Genomic DNA, 21,548 nt, shown 5'->3' on the forward strand with positions numbered 1-21,548 from the left:
CCACTCTCTTCTTGCCTAGCACAGGATCTCCAATCCCTCCTTGACCCACTGCCCCTGCTGGCATCAGATCCCAAGGGGCTTCCTAGAGATTGAGAGTTGTGGAACTGAGCTAATACCTGCCCTGGCCACTCTAATCCACAGGCACTCTGTGTTTCAGCAGCTCAAGCTCCTGGCCCTGGTGAGATGCTACTCTAAGGACCATGATGCTGCCATGCAAGTCGTGGGCCCAGTATCAAATATCCCCTCTCCACTGCTGGGCATTACAAGTGAGCTCAGACTCGTAGTAGCAGCTAGTGCTTGGAACTCAGGGTGACAAAATCTAAGGATGTCCAGAGGCACATTCATGGATCTTTGCAGGTGGCCCCCTTGCCGTAGTGCCAGGACACTGGATTTCAGTGCCCCATATCCATTAAGAGATGAATGGCACTGGCAATTTGGAAGTTGGCAAACACCAACAACCTCCATTCCATCACCAACCATTTTGTCACAAGGGGGACAACAACAATGACAGCCATGCACAAATTGTGCAACACATACTTGAGGAGGTAAGGCCTTGGTTCATCTCCCTGCCCCAGTTTCCTCATTACTCATTCAAGACTCATTTGTTAGTCCTGCACCAGATGCAGGATTTTGCCCCTCACATCTAGTGGGTTTCACTCCATAACAGAAACAAAAGACAACAAAGGCTGTGAGCGACCCCCACCTTAACAACGGAGTTTAGACACAACAACAAACAATTTATAAACTGTGCATAGGAAAATTCCCCAAACAGCAAGTCCACTTCCCTGATAAAGAACTGTGTGTGGTCTGAGGAAGGGCAGGTAGAGAGGCATGAGTCACAGGATCAGAAAGGGTTTCCAGTAACAAAGACAAAAGTTGGTATCAGACCTTTGCCTGGAGTAAACTATAACCATCTGCTGGAAATCCTTACTGCTAGATGCATTCTCTGCCACCTGTACCTATCACCCACACTGGAAGGCCAGGCAGAGTCTAGAAAAAAGCCATTACCTTGTGCCTAGAGTTGAAAAAAGCATCTATAAGGAAAAAGGTGAGAAGAGTAAATAACCCACTGAGAACAGAGTCCTTCTAGAGGCAGAGATGGGCTTGAATAGGATCTTTAGGAGCCTTTGGAGGGAATCAGGTCTTTGCATGGAAATGGGGACTGATCATCAAGTATAAAGATGATGAATATGCTTTGAGGCATAAAAGAAAAGAAAGAGGAAGGAAGGTGAGGAACTCTTCTTGTCCCCTTGTTGCAATTTAGTGAGATACCAGCAGCTGTTCTTTGTGCTGTAAAGGCTAAAAAATTACTGCAAAATATTTAGGGAAGGCACATATAATAGATATCAAATCTTATAGCAATTTATAGTGAAACAGCTCCTGCACTTGTAACACAGTTGTAAAGAAAAACGAGATTGCAACATTCATCTGAAGAAAGAGAACCAGATTATTTCTGCATTTCACAAAAGGAAAAAACCATAACATACTAAACAGGAAACAAAGAGGATAGCATTTTATATGTAAAGACAGGTGGCCAAAAGTACTTGTAAATTTAATCCCGTCAATTATTGATAAGTCTTTTCAGCAATAATAATGTATGCAGCTTTTGTGCTATGGAAACCCACATAAGGATCCAATTCTGGCTTTTACGCTTGGCCAAGTTATACTGCAGAAAACTCATTTAGTATCACAGAACCATTTTGGCTGAGTTCCTGAGTTGCTCAGGGCTGGAGAATTCTTTACAATACCCATTTCCTTTGCCTGTGGAACAGTAATTACAATTAGCAGAGACAACATTTGCATTTTTTTGTCTACAGAAGAGGTTTATGAGTTTTGAGAGTTAATCCATCTTTGAAATGCAGTAACAACAGCATGTCTCCATATATTCATGCATTCTGATTTCAAAACCTGTTTAGTCCAAGTCTGTCCCTAATACACAAATTTAATGCATGTACTAATTTGCTGGCTTTGCCTCTATTTATACCCATATGTTACTCTGCATTTTACCCATGCAGTCATGCATCACACAAGTTTCACCACAGAACAAGTGGCAACCAAAGACAGGGTCAGAAGAATAGGCCTGCTAAGTGCAAAGGGTGTTTGCTCTCTGCCAGATCATCCTTTTGGCAAACAGGACCTATAGTAATAGCTAACTACGTGAAAATTTTAAACAGAAGTTATCTGCAAAACTGTAGCCTTGTTCTATAGTAAACCTTGGTTACCAAAGGACATATATTTCAGAGAAAGCAAGTGGCAAATTAGTCATTTAAACAAAATATCCTTTCTTAAAAATAAACCGAGAACTAGGCACTGGTTAACAAACATGCTGACATGCTTTATACTTGATTCCTAAAACAGTATTTTGAATGTATCAACAGTTCATAATCAGATAATTTAGAAAAGCGCTTCTGGCACTGGACAGTCTCTTCTTATTTTAAGATTATATAAAAATGTCTATTACTTTGTGCAGTCCAGTCAATTTCTTAAGGCAAAAGACTATTGTTCTAATTGAGTGTTTCTATATATCTTACAAGTGAGATCTGTGGCATAAACAGTACAGCAGTAGCCAGAATGGGAACAACTCCAGCAGAAGCATGAAAATTAGTCAACACTGACCTCCTAGCAAAATTCAGGTTCCTAATAGTCCTCCGGAGATTACTCCAGCACACCTATAGAGCTAACGATCTTGCTTATTCCTAAATTGCTTAGGGAAATGGTAGCTAAGTAGAAACAAGTAAGGAAGGACACTCAAATTTAAAATGGACCCACAATGGAGAGAGGACAAAGCTCCTATTAACTTAGTTCACCATACCATATTTTCTTGCATACAACATACACCTTTAACCCCCAAAATCAGCCCCCCCAAACTGAGGACCATGTATTAAATGGGGATGCTGATTTTCTGACTAGCATTAAGCATCTTGTTTTGATTCCTGCTCCACATCTTTATTACTATTCAGGCAGCTGAGAGAGTCAATTGACTTAATGGCTCATTGCTCCTCGCTCCAGAGGCAGTAACAATCACTTTCCTTTTTAATGACCTGGATGTTCCACTAATCAAGCTAACCTTTCTTAAACCAATTTTGCTGTCTGATCTCGGTCTGTCTCTTCCTATTTCACAGCCTTAGAGATTGTTTTCAAAATCAAAGATCCAATGGAAATCAGTCTTCAGCAACAGTCATGATTTCAGCTTTATTTAAGCAGGAAAGAGAGGGTGGGTGAGCTAAAGATTAGGCTTTGTTCCTACTCTATGCAACCCTAACCCTGGAAAAGTCATTTTTTCTTCATTCTGCTTTTCAAAAATAAGGCGTGCATTATATCCTGGGGTGATTTGTATGTGATACAACACTGCACATACTAGAGAAGGCTCTCTGGATTGGCTTACCCGAAATGGGGTGTTGATCCGGCTTGTAAGTGTGTCTAGGATGTGTACATTTTCATGCTGGTGCAACAAGATAAAATGGAGAAAAATCTTGAGCAGAGCTGGCTCTGAAACGCTACGCAAAAAGAGGTCTAGGTATGCGGTTGTGGTCATCACCTCTTCCACAGTCACCTGCAAGCAGATACAAAATAATCTATAAGATACAAAAAAATACTGCACACCTTATTGAACTCCACCTCTGACACTACAATATTTTCTGGCCTCCTCAGTAACCCCACTGCATCATACACTACCATCCTAAGAACATTTTAGAATATCTGTTTTTAAAAATCCAAAGTGACAAATCTCTGACTTACTCAAAGAATCAGATTTTTTGTAGCAATTTCAGCAAGTCTATTATACTAGGGACACAGATTACACATAAACTGGTATAAACGAGTGGAAACTGGTTCAAATCTGTAACACAACAGAAATTCGGTGCACATAAGCTGGTTTTCAAAATTGTCAGAATCAGTTTAAGATAAACCTGAATGGATGTAGTATCACACTTCACTAATTTAGGTTTAATCAATGTATTGACTGTCCTAGATCCCCTCCAGATTCAATTTAACTCAAAGTCCCCCAGCATCCCAGGATGCTTTGAACCTCCCCTGCAAACTACTTCCCCCCCCCCCCAGGATAGACAGGCTAGCCTTTGCCCAAGCGGTCTGCTCCAGCAGAGCAGGGAGGCATGTTCTAGTGATCCCAGCTTCTGGCCCAGGCTACTGCAGGCATGTGGCTGCATTTGCAGAAACAAAAGCAAATGTCTGTTTGCTTGCTTAGCAGTTCAATCTACGCAGCTTAGACTAACCTGTGAAGATTGAATCGATTCAGCCTCAAACTTTTTGACTGTCTGTACTTAGCCATAAAGACAATACAAACCCCCAAGGTCTCCATGTGCTGAAACAGAAGCAGCCAAACAGTGCTGTCCCACAAGTAACATGAGATTCTTGCCACCAGCCTCATATCATTCATTTGGTTCTGTTCTACCACCCACCTGCCGCTATACAGATGTGCATTCAGAAAACATCAAGACTAGCTATTTGGTATTCAGATAAATGCACTGAATACCTGGCTTTGTCACATCCCTAGAAATGAACAACAGTAAAAAGCAAACTCTATATCCTTGGTTACAAACAGATATGTAATCAAGGGTATAGAGTTAAATTAAGAATGCAGGTGTCTCTGCCTTTCCTCTCCTTTTTCCCCCCATGGCATTTCAGCCTCCCCCTATTATAACTGAAAATATACATAACATAAATTAATAAATAGTTTCTTACCAAATTTCAGCTCCAAACTCTTTGCTATTCATGTGTCAAAAAGGATAATGCATCTTACTTTGCTAACGCAGTCTTTTAGGCTTATCTCTTAACAGTATGTGCTTGCAAGGTGCAGAGAATTCCAAAGGACATCTCTTCTGCACCATGCATCGCTCTTGCTATGTCAGCTTTTTAAAAATAGTTACACAGGAGTTTAATAAGCTTAAATAGACAGAGATAAACCTTTAAATATAGGAATCTGCCTATATGAAAGGGGGCTTTAAAAATCTTTTGCTTACTACTCATAGCTGGATAAAAAGAAGATACTTGTTTTATTAAAAAAAAAGAATCAGAAGCTGTCACATAAAGGCTAAGAGGATTTAGAAAGTACTCGGAGGGACAGCATTTACAAAACATGCTGTAAATATTAAAATTCCAGTCCTATTATGCTGCATGGTTGTTCCATACAGGGTAATGTCATGTCACAAAGCTTCCCTTTAAGGCATTTCAGAACACAAACTACCTCTTGCTATTTAGAACAGAACAAGGCAAATGTTTTGTATGGTCTGTAAACCTAGTACAAGTGGAAGCACCCTCTCTGAGGCTTTATTTTGGTTACCCATCCACCATATCCTCAGCATCAACAGTTAAGGTAGTAAGACTAATTCACCTTTTCATTAGCAACAAAATACAGTATTAACCAAAACCAGTCACACCAGCTTTTCACCAAGGAGTAAAAATAACTGTGTCTATTTTCTTAGTTTACTGTCACACATTTAATCAAAAACATCTCTCTCAAAAATAAGGCAGCACACAAGAGGAAGAAGCTCATAGCACAGACCTATACTGTATATGTCATCCTCACTGGCACTGCAGACTGTAAAACCAATTGGACATTAGCTGAATATATTATTTATAAGCCAATGAAATATACTCAGCACTGTTCAGAGATGAGAATATGACCTTTGTGCACAAGAGCATGTAGAATTTAACTCAGATGCTAACAACAGAGTTTATATATATTACAAATGTACACAAACCTACATTAAAAGAACATTAGGTTTTGCAAGTCAAGCACTCTGGGTAAGAAGTACCAGAATTAAGCCTGTCAGTGTGACCTTGATTCAGCTCCCTGGTGTGTATACATTATGATAGTCTTTAATTATATGATTGCATTTTCTCCTCAGCACTGTTACTTTATTCGGTACACAGGATAAATCTGCTAGGGGATGAATCAGGGTTCAGTAGTAAAGATGATCATTCTCTGTAGGACCTCTGCCTTATTTGCTGTGGAAGTTGTATCACAAATGAGAGCAAATTGCAGGGGGAAAAAAGTCTTTTGGGGGGTTTTTAAAGTAGAAAACTAGAAAACGAAAAAAACCCACATTCTATCAGGTCACACAAGATCCTACCTTCAGTTGTGCATAACTTTGCCAAAGTTTAAGTTGAAACCTTTCGTGTTGGGGGTATCTCAGACTGACTTTTTTGGTGAAAAATTCCATTAGAACTGTTGATAAAGAGCTAGAGAAAAACATTTTTTTCCAAATTAAAACAAATTATTGGTAATTAAAAAAAAACCTCTGAGGCTGCCACAATTAGGATGGAGTTGGCCTTAAGGTCAGAAATGTGCCTTTTGCCAATCCAATGAAAATCTACCCAGTTTTCCCCCAAGGTATAATAAGCCTTTGAAAAATTGCTATGTACACTTTCTCAGGAAGTATTTTTTAAAATTCAACAGCCAAAAATGTTTCTTCACAAATATTAATGAAGGGGTATTAACACCATTTTAAAGTACATAGAGATTAAGGTGAAAAAGCACCCACTAATCTGTGTGAGACATCAAGGACATCATTTCTTCACAGTTCATATAATACAAAATGAGGGCTCAAAGCAGGACCATCCCCAACTAGATCATCCCAGACAAAGCTCTGTCTAGCCAGGTCTTAAAAGCCTCCAGGGATGGAGATACCACCATGTCTCTGGGTAACCTGTTCCAGTGTTTTACTACCATCCTAGTGAGAAAATTGTTCCTAATATTTAACCTAAACTTCCCTTGCTGCAACTTGAAACCATTGCTCCTTGTTCTGTCATCTGCCCCACTGAGAACAGTCTAGCTCCATCCTCTTTCGAAACGCCCTTCAGGTAGTTGAAGGCTGCTATTAAATCTCCTCTAAGTCTTCTCTTCTCAAAACTAAATGAGCCCAGGCCCCTCAGCTTTTCCTCAGAAGTCATATGCCTCAGCCCTGAATCATTTTGGCTGAACTCTCTCCAATTTGTCCACATCCTTTCTGTAGTGAGGGGGCCAAAGCCGAATACAGTACTGCAGATGTGACCTCACCAGTGCTGAATAGAGGGGAATAATCACTTCCCTTGACCTACTGGCAACACACTACCAGTGCAGCCCAGTATGCCGTTAGCCTTCTTGACAACAAGGGTATGCTGTTGGCTCATATTCAGTTTATTGACCACTGTAACCCTCAGGTCCTTTTCTGCAGAGCTGCTGCCCAGTCAGTCAGCCCCCAGCCTGCACTGGTGCATGGGATTGTTGTGTCCCAAGTGCAGGATTTTTCACTTCTCCTTGTTGAACCTCATGAGATTTCTTTTGGCCCAATCCTTCAATTTGTCTAGGTCACTCTGAATTCTAGCCCTAATCTCCAGCATATCTACTACTCCCCCCATCTTGGTGTTATCTGCAAACTTGCTGAGGGTGCACTCTATGCCATCTTCCAGGTCATTGACGAAGACATTGAACACAACCAGCCCCAAAACCAACTCCTGGGACAGTCCACTTGATACCAGCTGCCACAAGACATCAAGCCATTGATTACTACTCTTTGAGCTCGATGCTCCAGCCAGTTTTCTATCCACCTTACAGTTCATTCATCCAGCCCATGCTTTCTTAGCTTGCCTTGAGAATGCTGTGGGAGACCGTATCAAAAGCCATACTAAAATCAAGGTACACCACATCTACTGGTCTCCCTGCATCCAGAGAGCCAGTCATCTCATCATAGAAAGCAATCAGGTTGGTCAGGCACGACTTGCTCCTGGTGAATCCATGCCAACTGCTCCTAATCACCCTCTTCTCCTCCAAGTGCTTAAAAATGGATTCTTTGGAGGATCTGCTCCATGATTTTTCCAAAGACTGAGATGAAGCTTACTGCTCACCTCCTCCCCAGTGCAGTAGTCTAAGAGCTAACCTTGCTGTGAAGACTGAGGTGAAGAAGGTATTGAGCACTTCAGCCTTTTCTGCATCACCTGTCACTACATTGTCTCCCCCATTCAGTAAGGGACCCACACTTTCCCTGATCCTCCTCTTGCTACCGACATACTTGTAGAAACCCTTCTTTATTACCCTTCACATTCCCTGCCAGCTGCAACTCCAGTTGCGCTTTGGCTTTCCTGACTTCATCCCTACATGCCCGAGCAATGCTCTTAGACTCCTCCCTAGTTATCTGTCCAAGTTTCCACTTCTTATAAGCTTGCTTTTTGTGATTTAGTTTACTGAAGAGTTCTCTTCTAAGCCAAGCTGGTCTTCTGCCATACTTGCTAGTCTTCCTGTGCATTGGGATGGTTTGTTTCTGCACTCTCAGTCAGATCTCTTTAAAGTACAGTCAGCTCTCCTGGACTCTTCTCTCCCTCAGTCTGGCTTCCCAGGGGACCCTTCCCATAAGTTCCCTGAGCGAGTCATAGTCTGCTTTTCTGAAGTCTAGGGTCCTTACTCTGCTGATCTCCAACCTTCCTTTCCTCAGGATCCTGAACTCAATCATCTCATGGTCACTGCTGCCCAAGTTGCCAGGGTAGGTGGCAGTGGCACTGAGAGCAGGGCTGCAGGGGGGGGCTGCACCTACCCCAAAATTCACCATAGCCCCCTCTCAGCACTGCTGCCACCCACCCCAAAGGCAGCTCTGGCCCACCCCTCCCACACCCCCACCAGGAAGAGCTCGGCCCCAGCCTGCAGCAGCAGCCTGCCTCACCCCATGCACAGATCTGAGGGCACATGCCCCCGATGCCCTCCCAGGATGCATGCAGCAGCAGGAGCTGCCCCGCACCGTACACCCCAGATGAGCTTCTTGCGGCCCCGTCCCACACCCCGCCCAGTGGGGCAGTGCCTGCCCCATCCCCACTCCCTCTCTCACTGCAGGGGCCTCAATCTGCGCCCCCCACCACCCCTTCCCTCAAAATAATTTACCAGGTGGACCCGGCTGCTCTCCACACTGCTGGGTTGCGCTCCTGGCCACCTGCGTGCTGCGCTGCCCCATGCATGCATGCAGCTGCATTTATCAGCCACATTATTGGCCACATCAGCCAAAAAAAGCCGACTGGCACCAATATAAGGAAAATTGACAATATCGGTGCCGATTCAATATGGGACCAATGTACTGCACCTCTAATAAATTGGGAGTTCTCATTTTCTGAGTACCTGATTAGTTGTCACCTGTGAAAAGTCTACATCAAATGATGGACTTAGCACCAAACAGAAAAACCACTGCAGAATCAGTATCTTGAGGGCAACACTGAACTGTCACAACCATGAGAACCTCCTCTCCTCCTCTGCAGTCACCTTTCCCATTCACCCCACACCTTCAAACTTCAACAACAAATAAGGCAGGGATTTTACACGCTGTATCCTTTACTACACAACCCTGACTCTTCCACAGAGCCCTGTCTAACCTAGGAACAGGAAAAAAAAAGAAAAGATGCGATTGTGTAATAGTGTGCATATAAGAAGGGGGCAAATCAATGTTGTACAAATCATTGTAATACTGGCATTTCCTACATTTTGAGGGATTGATTGATTTGCACTTTAATGATGTATTTGTACGAACTCCTGTGAAGGAGTTAATCCAATCCCACAACAAAAGAAAAAGAAGATTGCTGCTACTTGGCAGAGGGAACACAAAACAAAACAAAAAAACAAATCAAAAACCCTGAACTGCAGGTGGCTTGTGAAGGGAATCCATCATGGTGAAAATGGATTTTTTTCAGGTCATACTTCTTAGAACTTTCTATAGCTCCTTTTCACCTCAGGGCTGTTTTGCTTTGCTTTGCTTTGCTTTGCTTTGCTTTGCTTGGGGTTAATTTTTTTTTGGTTTTCTTTCCTTTCCTACTGTTTGTGACAGTGGTGTCTCTGTTCTAGATGAATCATGCTTACTCTGTAAACCTTGGGGAATGAACCTGTCATGCCTGATACTGAAGCAACTTTTTCTACGACATCTCAAAAACAAGGAAAATAATTAGACTGTAATACAAACTACCTGTTGTTTGCCTTGACTTCAATTAAGTACCTCAGAGACTGGGATTTGAGGGAAGCATATAAATCCTTTTTAACAAATTGAAATTAGTATTCAAGCAAACATCAAAAGAACAATAAGAAATAAAAAACTCGCTTCTGTTACACCCAAGATTAACCTTGGTCAGAGACACTGCATAGGACTCCAAAATATTGGAGCTATTCTATAATATATTATCTCAATTTGCAAATGGATAGAAAAAGGCAATATATTAAGGAAGGGATTTTTGCCACTCTACACAAACAACCTTTTGCTGTCCTTGCTTGTAATGTACCTGTGTCCTGGCAAGGGCAGGCACCAGACAGAGCCTTGGAGTGGTGGCTCGCTCGGTAGCAGCAGAGCTGCTCTCCTTCCTTCGGCATGTGCCTGAACTCCCAAGGCAGCTTCAAATGAGCATGTGCAATGTATGAGCACACTATTTTTGATGCCCCCTTCAATTTACTGCCCTAGGAGGCTGCCTGACTGGTTACACTGGGCCTGCCAAGTGGCAGCCTGAGGGCAGCATACAGTCCAAGAGGGGTGAAACTGAAGGCCTCCCACCTGGTTACCATCAGAAACCCACCAGATTTAAAGCAAATGTTTAATGCAGACTTTTTTGAAGAAGCATTCTGTTACAAGTCAGACTGATTGGGCATCTTCATGATCACAGAAAGAAATCAGTTTAGAGATTATACAAAGTAGACCATGAGAAAGCCACTGGTAAAATCTAGCACTCTTCTCTAAGTATGTTATATTTCTTATTGAATCTTTCCCTGTTTTCTGCAATGATTGATCAGATGGTGGAGTGTCATTAGGTAAGTAAACCAGATTTCACACGTCAGTATGCCAGGTTATACTCAGGAGTCAGAAATTAATGTCATTGCAATGGCAGTTTGATGCACTCTCATTGTGTAAGACCAATTGCACCGATTCATTATTACTGACAAGCCTCCCTTGGGTTTCTCATAATATTACAGTCTTATTTACAACTTTTTGCCATATCAATGTAATATGGTTTTGAGGATTCCTCCTTGTTTCACATTAGGCTTCTTAGAAAAGATTCGTAGTGTCCCCTAGAAAGAAGCTATCAACATGTTTATGGGTACTTGAATGTGAATTGAAAGATACCTTACGTGTATAGGTATAGATCAACTACATTAGATTGTGCAGTACTGGGATTCAGATAGCCTTTTCTAACGCATAAAAGAGAACTCCATTTTGCAATGGCAGCTGGTTTACACCCTTCAATATCATTCTTCCTTGTGCAAACTGCTTTTCAGTAGCATAAAGGTTGACATCTCCAAAATAAAAGTTGAATTTTTGCACGGTTGAGGGTGTAGTGTAGGGATTTAAATATATGTGCTTAAGGTGATTTCATGTTGTATTGGATAGCCCTGGATTACATGTGGAAAACATACTCCCCTAGTTGAGCTCTTGTATAATTACAAAGTAGATGCTAAAGAATTAACTCATTTATCTAGTACTAGTGATTCTATATTGGAATGACTGCTTTACTCTGCGATGCATCAAGGTGATGTACATTGACTTAAGTAACAAATGTTGTCTAAGTCGTATTTTGGATATTTGACTGGCTATTACCAGCACTTTACACTGACCAACCTCTATAGTTTTCTAGTATTTAGACTGAAATTAAATGATCCAAAAAAGTAAATAACCATAGATAAACCATTAGCAAGTGGGTAGGGCATTGTGCACTACACAGTTGTAAATGCCAAGTAGCTAATGTATGCCAACAACAAATTTTAAAGCTATGAACATTTTATGGTACATTCTTCAATACACAGAAAAAACAAAAAGGTGTAGATCCTTAAATCACTGAGAGTAGCTACTTTTGATATGAGAATTCTATGAACGCTGAATTTATGTTGTACTATAAGGCCTTACAGGAAAAAGATGTACATAGTGTCTCAGAGGAAGCAAGAGATAATTCAGATCTACTGCAGTGCATACTCTCTTGCAAATCATTTTGTTTTCAGAGAAATTCGACATCTATAATCTAAAGTTACCAAGAGGAGTTCACTGGGCAGACTTCTACTATAAAACTGAAAAATTCTGTATTAAATGAGACAAATGTCAGAAACGTTTTCTACCGCTATACAAACAGAATGGACATACACTGTAATAAAGAGTCCCAAAATTTCACTGTCCTACTATAGATACTGTGCTAGTTAGGTCTTATTTTCCCCAATACACATTTACTCCTGATTTTAAAAAAGCAAAACTCTATTAAGCTACAGTGAAGAAACACCAGCTATACACTGATTAACTGCAAACATAATTTGTCCTGTTTGCTTACTGGAACTTGCAATAATCAACCCAATAGATCTTATTTTTCAGTTTGCCTCTAAAATGTTAGTCTTGAAAATGCAGCAAGGAACATCTGGTATAATAAAGCCCAGAAATTTACTGATATGATGTGTATTACTGAGCAATATTGCACCTGCTGTTTCTGGATATTTTTCTCTCATAAATTATCTAATCTAGACAAAAAAGTGAGGCGTTTATTTGTTAAATGCCGTATTACTAATATAGAGCATTGAAAAAAAGGTATTATTTCTAAAACTTCATTATTTAAGTCATAACCAACAGGTAATAAAGTAACAGCATTAAATTAATTAAGGCTCTTGCTTTACTTCTCATATAAATCACTTCTAGTATGAATCCATGAGAATTCATATTAGATTTAAGCATCACCCTATCTCCTCTTCACTTTCACAGGGCTGGCAAAATTTAAGTTGCATTCAATTTTTGCAAAAAATCATAATCAAAATAAATCTCTGCTTTAAGATGTCATCTAGATTGCATCTGTTAGACTGTTCTCAGCCAGACAGATTTTCATAGGAAAAATCTCAAAATTGTGATTTCAATCAGATTGTGTCAAAAAAGCTGAACCACTCACTACCAAAATACAAATATGAAAGTTAAGTGTCACTCTATGTGCATGTTTTAGAGAACGTACAATCAGTGGTTTCCTTATTATTTTAGCTTCAATTTCTTGCTAACTTTATATTTTTTAAATTACTTTTGAGTTAGTACTTTCATAGAATATTTGAGCTAATGTCAGTGGCATAACTCAGCCCCTCAAGTTTATCAAAATAGCTATGGACCTGCTGACTGATAATATAGTTTTGGATCCATAAAGTTCCCGTTTCTGGAATTACTGGGTAGGGACAATCCTTAGTTTCCAAAATGAGAGTTTTATCAAACCCAGTAGGTAATTGCAATGAATCCCTAACAGGGGGAATCAGCTGGACCCTGGGTGAATCTAGGATTTTAAAAAGGGGGTTGTAGATGGTGTGATGCATCACCATCAGGGATCCTGGTTTTCTCTTATTAAAAATTGCAAATTCTTTGATTAAAAACCCAAAATCCGTAATAAAAATTAAAGCCCCCCCCCAGCGCTGCTGGTGCCCCACACTCCCCCCCACAGCCTCAACAGACCTCTTGATGCCCCTCACAACAGTCCCCCAGACCCACAGACACAGATATGCAGACACAGAGTCACACACAGACACCCACCCCAGCAGGTAAGTGTGTGTGGGGAAGGGGCGGGGCAGGGCAGGGGAAAGGGAAAGTGCCGGGGGCATAGATCAAGAAGCGGGGAGCATGCCCCTGTGCCCACTCCCAGGAGCAGGGCCAGGGGGTGAGGGCAGCAGTGCCACTCTACAGGCCATATATGTGCCGGCTGGCCTGACAGAGGTTTGCACACGGAGGCCACCACCGCAACTCTGCCACAGCACCCTGCGCTACCTTCCCGTGGCCACCCATACAGCTTTGTGGGCAAGTGGCACAGGGCACGGCAGTGGCAGTGCAGTGGCAACCACCATGTGTGGGCCACATACGTGCTGCCCGGCCGGGGAGTGGAAAGGGGGGCTTGCATGCAGCGGCTGCTGCTGCACTGCTGCTTATGCCCTGTGACCGGCTGCACGAGTCTGCGGTGGTGCAGGGTCGTGGCAGCTGTGTGCTGGCTGGGGGGGCGCGGCACACTTTGCGGGCAAGCGCTGCCACTGAGGAGCCATGCCCTATGCCCCTGAATCCTAGAGGTAAGTGGGACTTAAAGGCTGGGGAACGTGGCTGAGGGCTGAGTGGGGTGGCAACCCCACAGGTAAGCAGCAGTGGCCCCACCGCTGGCACAGCCCCATGGGTAAGCAGCAGTGGCCACTGTGTACCAGCGGTGACGACCAGTGCATACAAAACCTCTCTGCGCCGCTGCTGCAAAGCCGTGCCCGGAGCTGTGCAGCTGGCCCACAGGGCGGCAGCAGCAGTGTGGTGGTGGCGGCCATGGCCACTTCATAATGTGGGATGGTGGTGGGATGGCTGCGTGCCACCCGGCTGCCACCACACCACTGCGGCCGGCCTATGGTCAGCCGCATAGCTCCAGCCACAGCTCTGCAGCAGCATGGGGAAGTTTTGTACACAGCAGCTGTCTCTGCTGGCACAGCCCTACAGCTTGCAGCTGGCCACGTGCCAGCCTCCCCCTCCCCCACCCCTGGGCAGCCAGCCAGGCGTCATGAGCACCCCACATCGCTTACCCACAAAGGGACACCCCTGCCCTCAGCCCTGCACCTGGCTGCGGTGTGCCACCTGGGGTCTGCAGCACCCCCCGCTCCCTCAGCCCCCAGTTACCTTCCCCAGCTCTGCCCCACAGCCCCACTTACCTCTAGGCTCCAGGGGCAAAGGGCGAGTCTGAGCCTGAACCCGGCCTTGGCTGACTCAGAGGCTCAGGCCCCACCCTTCCCCCCTCTCCCGCTCCCCCCCCCTTCCTCTCCGGGTAGGGCTGGGGATTTCCCACTCTTTCTGCAATCAGCTCTTGCAGGCTTGTTCTAGCCTGCAAGAGCTCTTTGTAAAAGCAGAGAATCCACGGATTTCTCCCCTAAAACGGGAAATCCATGTTTTCTCTGATAAAAATTGGGAATCCATGGTTTTCTCTGTTTTTCCATGGGAAACAGAAAACCAGGATCCCTGATCATCATATATAAACACATTTTTCTCTAGCTAAAGAGAGAAACTTGAAGCTTTACTAATCTGCTAGGGGTAGCACTGTATTATTTAAAGATCAAAGTACAAACACTACTTTAGAAAATTAATGCACATTCCAATAGTTTACATAAACTTTAAAAAACACAACAAACCAGGCAAAAGAAAGTCAAAGAATGTTGTATCACTAGTTCTGTATTCATTATAATTAAATATACATCTCTTATTCAGATTCATAAAACAACATCAAGACTTTCTTAGCATCTTGACAGTGCCTCCAATACTTCAGTGTCAGTCATTTCTACACCTGAGTTAATATTACCATACCTGAGTTCAGAAGTGGATCAGGGTTTGGTACAAGGAAGTGTAGAAACAGACACCTGTGTTGTATCGCTGGAGCCTCTGAGGACTTTTTTAAAGTCTCCAAAGCAAGCAAGAACCTATTCTTCCCCTATTGCTCAGAGGCACATCCCTTTCCTCCATCCTTGCCTGCTTCTCCTGCTTTCTCCACAGTCCCAGGACCAGGGAAGCTTCAAACCCCCTCCCCTATCTGCTTCAGCTGGACTATGGAGGAATGACTGGACTCTCTTTGTTTGAGTCCTTCAGTTGGAAAACAAATGGATCAGCTGCAATGCCAATTTATAACACTGATAGCTTTTGTGGATGACAGTTAAATGAGACTGCTGCCTACCTAAATTGTTAGTTAACACTTCTAAGTAATTGCTGGTTTATTGAATGTGCTTTATACAGTGTAGTGGCTAACTGTGATGAAGTCCTAGCAATCAATTTTTATTTCATTTGATTACATGTAATTTACTGTATTTAAATAATGAACTATACAACATTAAAAGTGATGCAGTGTAAAAATTACTCCCAAATTTCAGTGTTCCCTACCAGAGTCCTCTTCAGGTAGATAACAGAAGCAAATCTACAGCTTGCCTAGTGTACACTACTAGCCTCACAATATTGGTTCCCCTACAAGAACACTGTTAGCTTTTGAAAGAAAAGCTGACATAAGTATTGATCATGTCTTTCAATGAGCAACATGGGTTCCAGAACCTTGGGAACCAGTGAAGGGATATGAATTAGCCCATTTAAATGCTGGCCAATTCCTCATAAATTGTTTATACAACTTTCAGCATACATTGCAATAATCTCCTCTTTCAATGTAAATCATTCCTGCCCTTTCCAAGGGGAAATAAAGATCATTTGTAAAACCCCATAAACTCTAGCCCCATTATTGGAATTATCCAATAAAACAAGCGTTGCTTAAACGAACACATTAACCCAGGTCCAGAAGAAAAATAATTTAATAATGACAAGTAAACATCAAAGCATCCAGAGTTTGGTTTAAACAAGCAACCATAAACCCAGGGGCTTGTTCAGACCAATTATGGATGCCCCTATCTGCCCCTGCCCCTTCACACAATTTAACACCCTTTCCTCCCCAAACATAAGGTAAGATATGGCTGTCCAACTTATGGGCAGCTGGGAATCACGCACCGTATGGTTCGCAGTTCCGGGGGCCAAAATATGAGACTACTCTCCATGCAGGTACCCCCACCCAAATTAGCTATCCCTTGTTATGGAGGTAGCTTTAGCTCCTGTGTGGCTTGCTGTGATCATATAGTGGTTAGTACTCTGCGTTGTGGCTGCAGCAACCTTGGTTAAAATCCAAGTCATGGCAGGAAAAGATATGCTTCCTTTTTCCTGCCCAAGTGCAGGGGAGCTGGACATGATGATCTTGTAAGGCCCCTTCCAGCCCCTAACAACTGTGAGCTTAGCATGCCCTCCCCCAACCCAGCTCACACCTCTCCTAGCTGTGCAGACAGCTCAGCTCCCACCCACCTCCCAGACACACATGCACAAGAAGCCTGATTCCTCTTCTCTTCTCCTGGCCACGTGTGCTACATGGGCAACTTGCCCCCACCCTCCTACAGCAGAGGCAGCCCAGCTCTCCCTACTACATACATAGCACCCCTTCCTTCCAGCCACCTACTTCTAGTTCCTGCCTTTCTTTGGGGGGGGCCTCATGTGGCCTGTGGACCACAGCTGAACAGCCCTGAGATAACAGATTCTAACACTGTCTCTCTTTTCTGGAACTTGTCAGAGAAAACGATACCTCTTTCTGTAGGCCAAAGGATCTGGTCCATTTATGTTCCTTATGGCCCCGGGCCCCACAATAGAATACAAGCCTGCTACTGAGGCTGATATGGCTGTTCTGCAGCCCTCTGGAATACTTGGTAGTGGAGCAAAACTGTGTAGAACAATAGAGTATGTGGGGAGTGAGGATTTGGGAGAACTACAGTGTTTGCTGTATTTCATGAGACCATCTAGTTACAAAGGAATAAGGACATGAGGATTAGAAACTGACATGCTTCAGGACCAACCAACTCCCTGACGTTAAGTAAGTTTTACCACAAGGAGATTTTCTTCCATTATCAGTCATCATAGAGCCTCTTGCATCTTTCTGTAACAGAATATTGAACTAGATGGAACAATGATACTAAAACCATAGGGACTGGTTTAAACTTTAGGCACAAATCTGAAGTGTAGTCCCCAAAATTCAGAAGGCTTGGGAATGCATAGAATTCGAATTTCAGTGTCTCCCTCACTCCTAAGTTTGGAATTAATAGTGACTGTCCAAGATTTAATGAGTTTAATGGAAACCAGTTATCCCATGGCTTTGGGGAATGTGATAGTTAAAATCTACAAAACAAAATATAAGTGCATAGATTAGACTGAAAAAATTAATCCACAATAAAAACAACTGTTCAATCTCTTCCATTTCAACTCTTCATATACCTATCCAGCTCCTTAGGCATTTGTACCAGGCTGATTTTTCATTGTTTTCTGGGAAGGGAAAGGGGAAGATGAGTTTTCTTTCCTTGCACTACAGTTGTTGAATAGATGAGGTGCTTATCTGGATATTTAAGCTTTTGGACTGCAAATACACTTTAGAAACCCAAAACTTCAATTATCATTTGAAATTAGGTAACTGCTAATAACATTCATACACAGGAGAAAAAGCCATTTTCTGATTTAAGAAAAGCACTGGCTCAGGTTTGGAGTTTTTCTTATTTTTTCTTTTAAGAAACAAAACCCAAAAAAATAAATAAATAAAAAAATCAAGTGAACAAGTGAGATAACTGTGAAAAGGCATTATTAAAAACTCAGCATTAAATTTCTGTGTGGCAAATATAAATGGTTTCTAGATATGAAAGAGCTGCTTCAGAGTAGTGAAAAATCTCTCTTATCTGTGTCAGCCAGGAGCCAGCTGTCCTAGAAATCAGTGCTTAAAAATAATAGCCAACTGTTTAGTTTGTGAGAGGTTTTGGTAAGAGAAAGAAAAAGCAGCTCATGTATTTGTATTTACTCATTTCATCCTACTACAAAGATGCCGGTGTCTCACATGTCAAAGCCTTTCATCAGATCCACTAGATGGTGCAATCCATCCTTTTCCATTAAGTTTGCTTAGAAACATAGTGCATGAAGTAGTTAATCTCTAACAAGAAAATTCAAAAGAAGTTGGGGTATCAAGATAACTTATTGTATTGGAAGAACAAAGAAGTTGATGAATCTGTAAGTTCATTAAAAAACAAGGCTTGAAGCTCACACACTTAGAAGTACCTATCATAAACTAACATGACTTATTTTCCAAAGCACACCTAATTTATCTGATTTCAGGGGCATATTAACAGGCCTTATAAAAGCATCAAGTATCTTTGACAGATCCCACAATCAGATCTGCAAGCAGTATTAAGTCATTTGGGAGATACGATTTCTTCAAATTACATCGAAGCAGTGATAGTCAACGCAAGAGCAAGTTAACACATTTATGACCTGTGCCAATAGTTACCTTAGTACTACCATTTTCAAATGTATCTCAGGAATTTCAGGGGAACAGAGTGGTGTACCTAATTGTGCTCTACAACAGCCAGAACCAGAGGGATTAATAAGCAATAGTATGTGCTTCTTGGAGGCATTTGGTATTTTGCCTAAACAGGTAATATTAGTTAATATAAGCTTGTAAGTTTGTAAACTGCAAATGTAATTTATCTGTCATAAGTTTAACCAAAATGATAAATTAACTGTTCATGGAACTGACTGGGCCCCATAGGCAAAGCTGTAGCTGTGAGATTAGCTGGCCTAACTTTTTTTGCTCAGGGTTCAGCCTTAGCAATAAAAACTGGATCTAACTGCTTGGCACACCCAACACATTCCAGGAAAGCAGATCCCAAAAAAGCATATTCAAATGAAGCCTAGAAGGGGTTGGAACTTAGGCAGGGCAATGTCAATTTCAAACCTAAAGGTGCTGCATCATAATTTGCTTATTGGATAAACTCAAGTCTGGGTAGTAACCTTTTATGATAATTTTAATACCTTTCAATCCCATAGGGCAACAGCTATAGGGCAACATTGTGAGTGGCCCTGAGGCCAACAGATTAACATAAGACTAGGTATAAAAAGCACGTGCATCAGGTAACCAGCAGGAAGGCAGGAACAGAACAGTCATTTCTGGTCCACGCTCGGACCCCAGACTCTCGGTGTGAGGAGGATAGGATCCTGATCAAGGGAGCTTCCCCGGTAATCCCTCTGACAGCGTCGAATGGGGACGCCCGACTTCGCTGGAATCACCTGGTGTGCACCTGGCATTGAGGGGCTATCGATAAGTTGCCAACCCATGTCTGTCTATCTGTTGTTTTGAACAGCCCAGCGTGACTAATACCCTCGCAGTGCCCAGTTGGCCTGCGACAGATTGGTCTATCTATCTGTTGTTATTATTTACTATTAGCCCTTTTATACTGCATTATCTGCTTATCGCATTTATCTTTTTGTTAACTGTTGTGTGTGTGTAAGCTATAATAAATTTGCCTTTATTTCACTCCCAACTTTGCCTCCTTGATCCAAAACTGAATCAAACAGCCCAGTTGGCCTGTGATAAAACTGATACACTCACAGTGCCCAGCTGGCCTGTGACAGTGCTCTCATTTAAAATGGAGTAAACTTGGAACATATTCCACTTACCAATAAAATTATGCTGGATTTATAACAGCATAGCTGAAAGAAGTTTACCCCTTGGTGACGGGCTCACCAAGGGGTAAACTTGGTGAGCCCGGGGAAAAATGGCAGGAAACTGGCAACTAAAAAGCTGGTTGACAATTCTCTTATGCAACAATTGTGTCAGGAAACACTGATTTAATTGACATGTAAACATTCCATAGTAATTTTGATGAAGTTCTGTTTAAAACTCCATATCGACCTTAATGGAATAGATTTGTTTTGATTTTTCATTCAGGAACTACATTTGATTTCAAAAACTTTAATTTTATTTTACCTTCAGTTTTCATTACTATAGCAATTACAGCACCAACAAACAATTAGAATACCAATCAATTGTCATTTATAAAATAATTTTAAAAGTAAGGTTGATCTTAAACATATAAAAACAGTTAGTAAAGTTTTTAAAATCTGTACAACAGTTACAGTTTGAGATATGTGGCTCATATGCATGTCCTTGAAGTAGGTTTTATATGGTCCTTCCACCTGAGCTCTGCCTTTTTTAACCAGCAATGTCTTCATGCTTCCCCTCAAGCCCTAAAACAAGGCTAGAAGTGGAGAATCTGCCAACCACCACTCAGATTTTTATAAAGAGCAGGGCCCCCAAAATAAAAGCTCCAAGGCAAAAGGAATGGCAGGTGATGGAATATGCATTTGGACAACCACATCTCAAAGGACTCCATAGTCTATTATAGCTAAGTCACTTCACATTCTAAGCAGTAGACCAATAAAGTGGGGATAGGATCACTAGGTCTTAGGAAAATAAAGACTATATAAAGCTTTGACAAATACAGCCACTTATCTGGAGACTTCAATAATCACTTAATGTCCCGTAAGCAAATGGATTCCACCAAATGACTGCCTTTATAGTTACCTAAAACAGGTACACTATTCAACAGTGCTACTGAAGCTGCCTGAGCTAGAGACAAGAGAAATAAAATAGTTGCGTCTGTGTGTGTGGGTGAGGGATGCTTGTAAGCCAGTTCATTACAGGTTTATATGCAATTGAAATCCTGTTTCCAGGGACTGAAAATCTCTCTGATGTAGAGACAGAGGCTGGATGAAAACATAAATGGTTTCGCTCTTTGCAGATAGAGTGTCTTAGCCCATCTTCTGTCTGAGGTATACCTCTTTTGCCTTGGATACATAAGAGTTACAGGGGAAAAATAAGTAAATTTGCTTATTCAAATGAAAGTATCTGACTTCCTTTGATAAGAACTTGGGATATGTTCTTCAAGTTACCTTACCCAGAGAGAAGGCAGCAGGAAGGTCAGCCCATCAGTGCTTGGACCCTCGTGCCCCCTCTGAGTTAGGAACCACAAAGGATGGTTTCATTTATTTAAAAAACAGAGAACAGCATGCCATTGGCTCAAACAGAAGGCCTATCTGGTACGACTTGTATAAAAGGATTCCCACCCATAACAACCAGAAACACCTTAACCAAGTCCTTTAAGAATTTTATGAGAAAACATGCTTGAACTCGGATGAGAAAATATGGATAATCCCTGAACTAGTGAACAATGTGCTTCCAGATGAACC

The 21,548-nt window shown here is 42.1% G+C and overlaps 1 protein-coding gene across 3 annotated transcripts in view; it reads right to left on the reverse strand.

The window, feature by feature from the left end:
* The window catches only part of FHIP1A (FHF complex subunit HOOK interacting protein 1A), a 154,330-nt gene that overhangs the window by 26,235 nt on the left and 106,547 nt on the right, over positions 1 to 21,548 (reverse strand). For all 3 annotated transcript variants that reach the window (XM_059721980.1, XM_059721978.1, XM_059721979.1), the window contains one exon: positions 3,386 to 3,553. In XM_059721980.1, the coding sequence (XP_059577963.1) occupies positions 3,386 to 3,553 (168 nt within the window). The remainder of the gene's footprint in view (positions 1 to 3,385; positions 3,554 to 21,548) is intronic.

This window comes from Alligator mississippiensis, chromosome 2 (assembly GCF_030867095.1).
Source record: "Alligator mississippiensis isolate rAllMis1 chromosome 2, rAllMis1, whole genome shotgun sequence".
Classification (NCBI taxonomy): domain Eukaryota; kingdom Metazoa; phylum Chordata; order Crocodylia; family Alligatoridae; genus Alligator; species Alligator mississippiensis.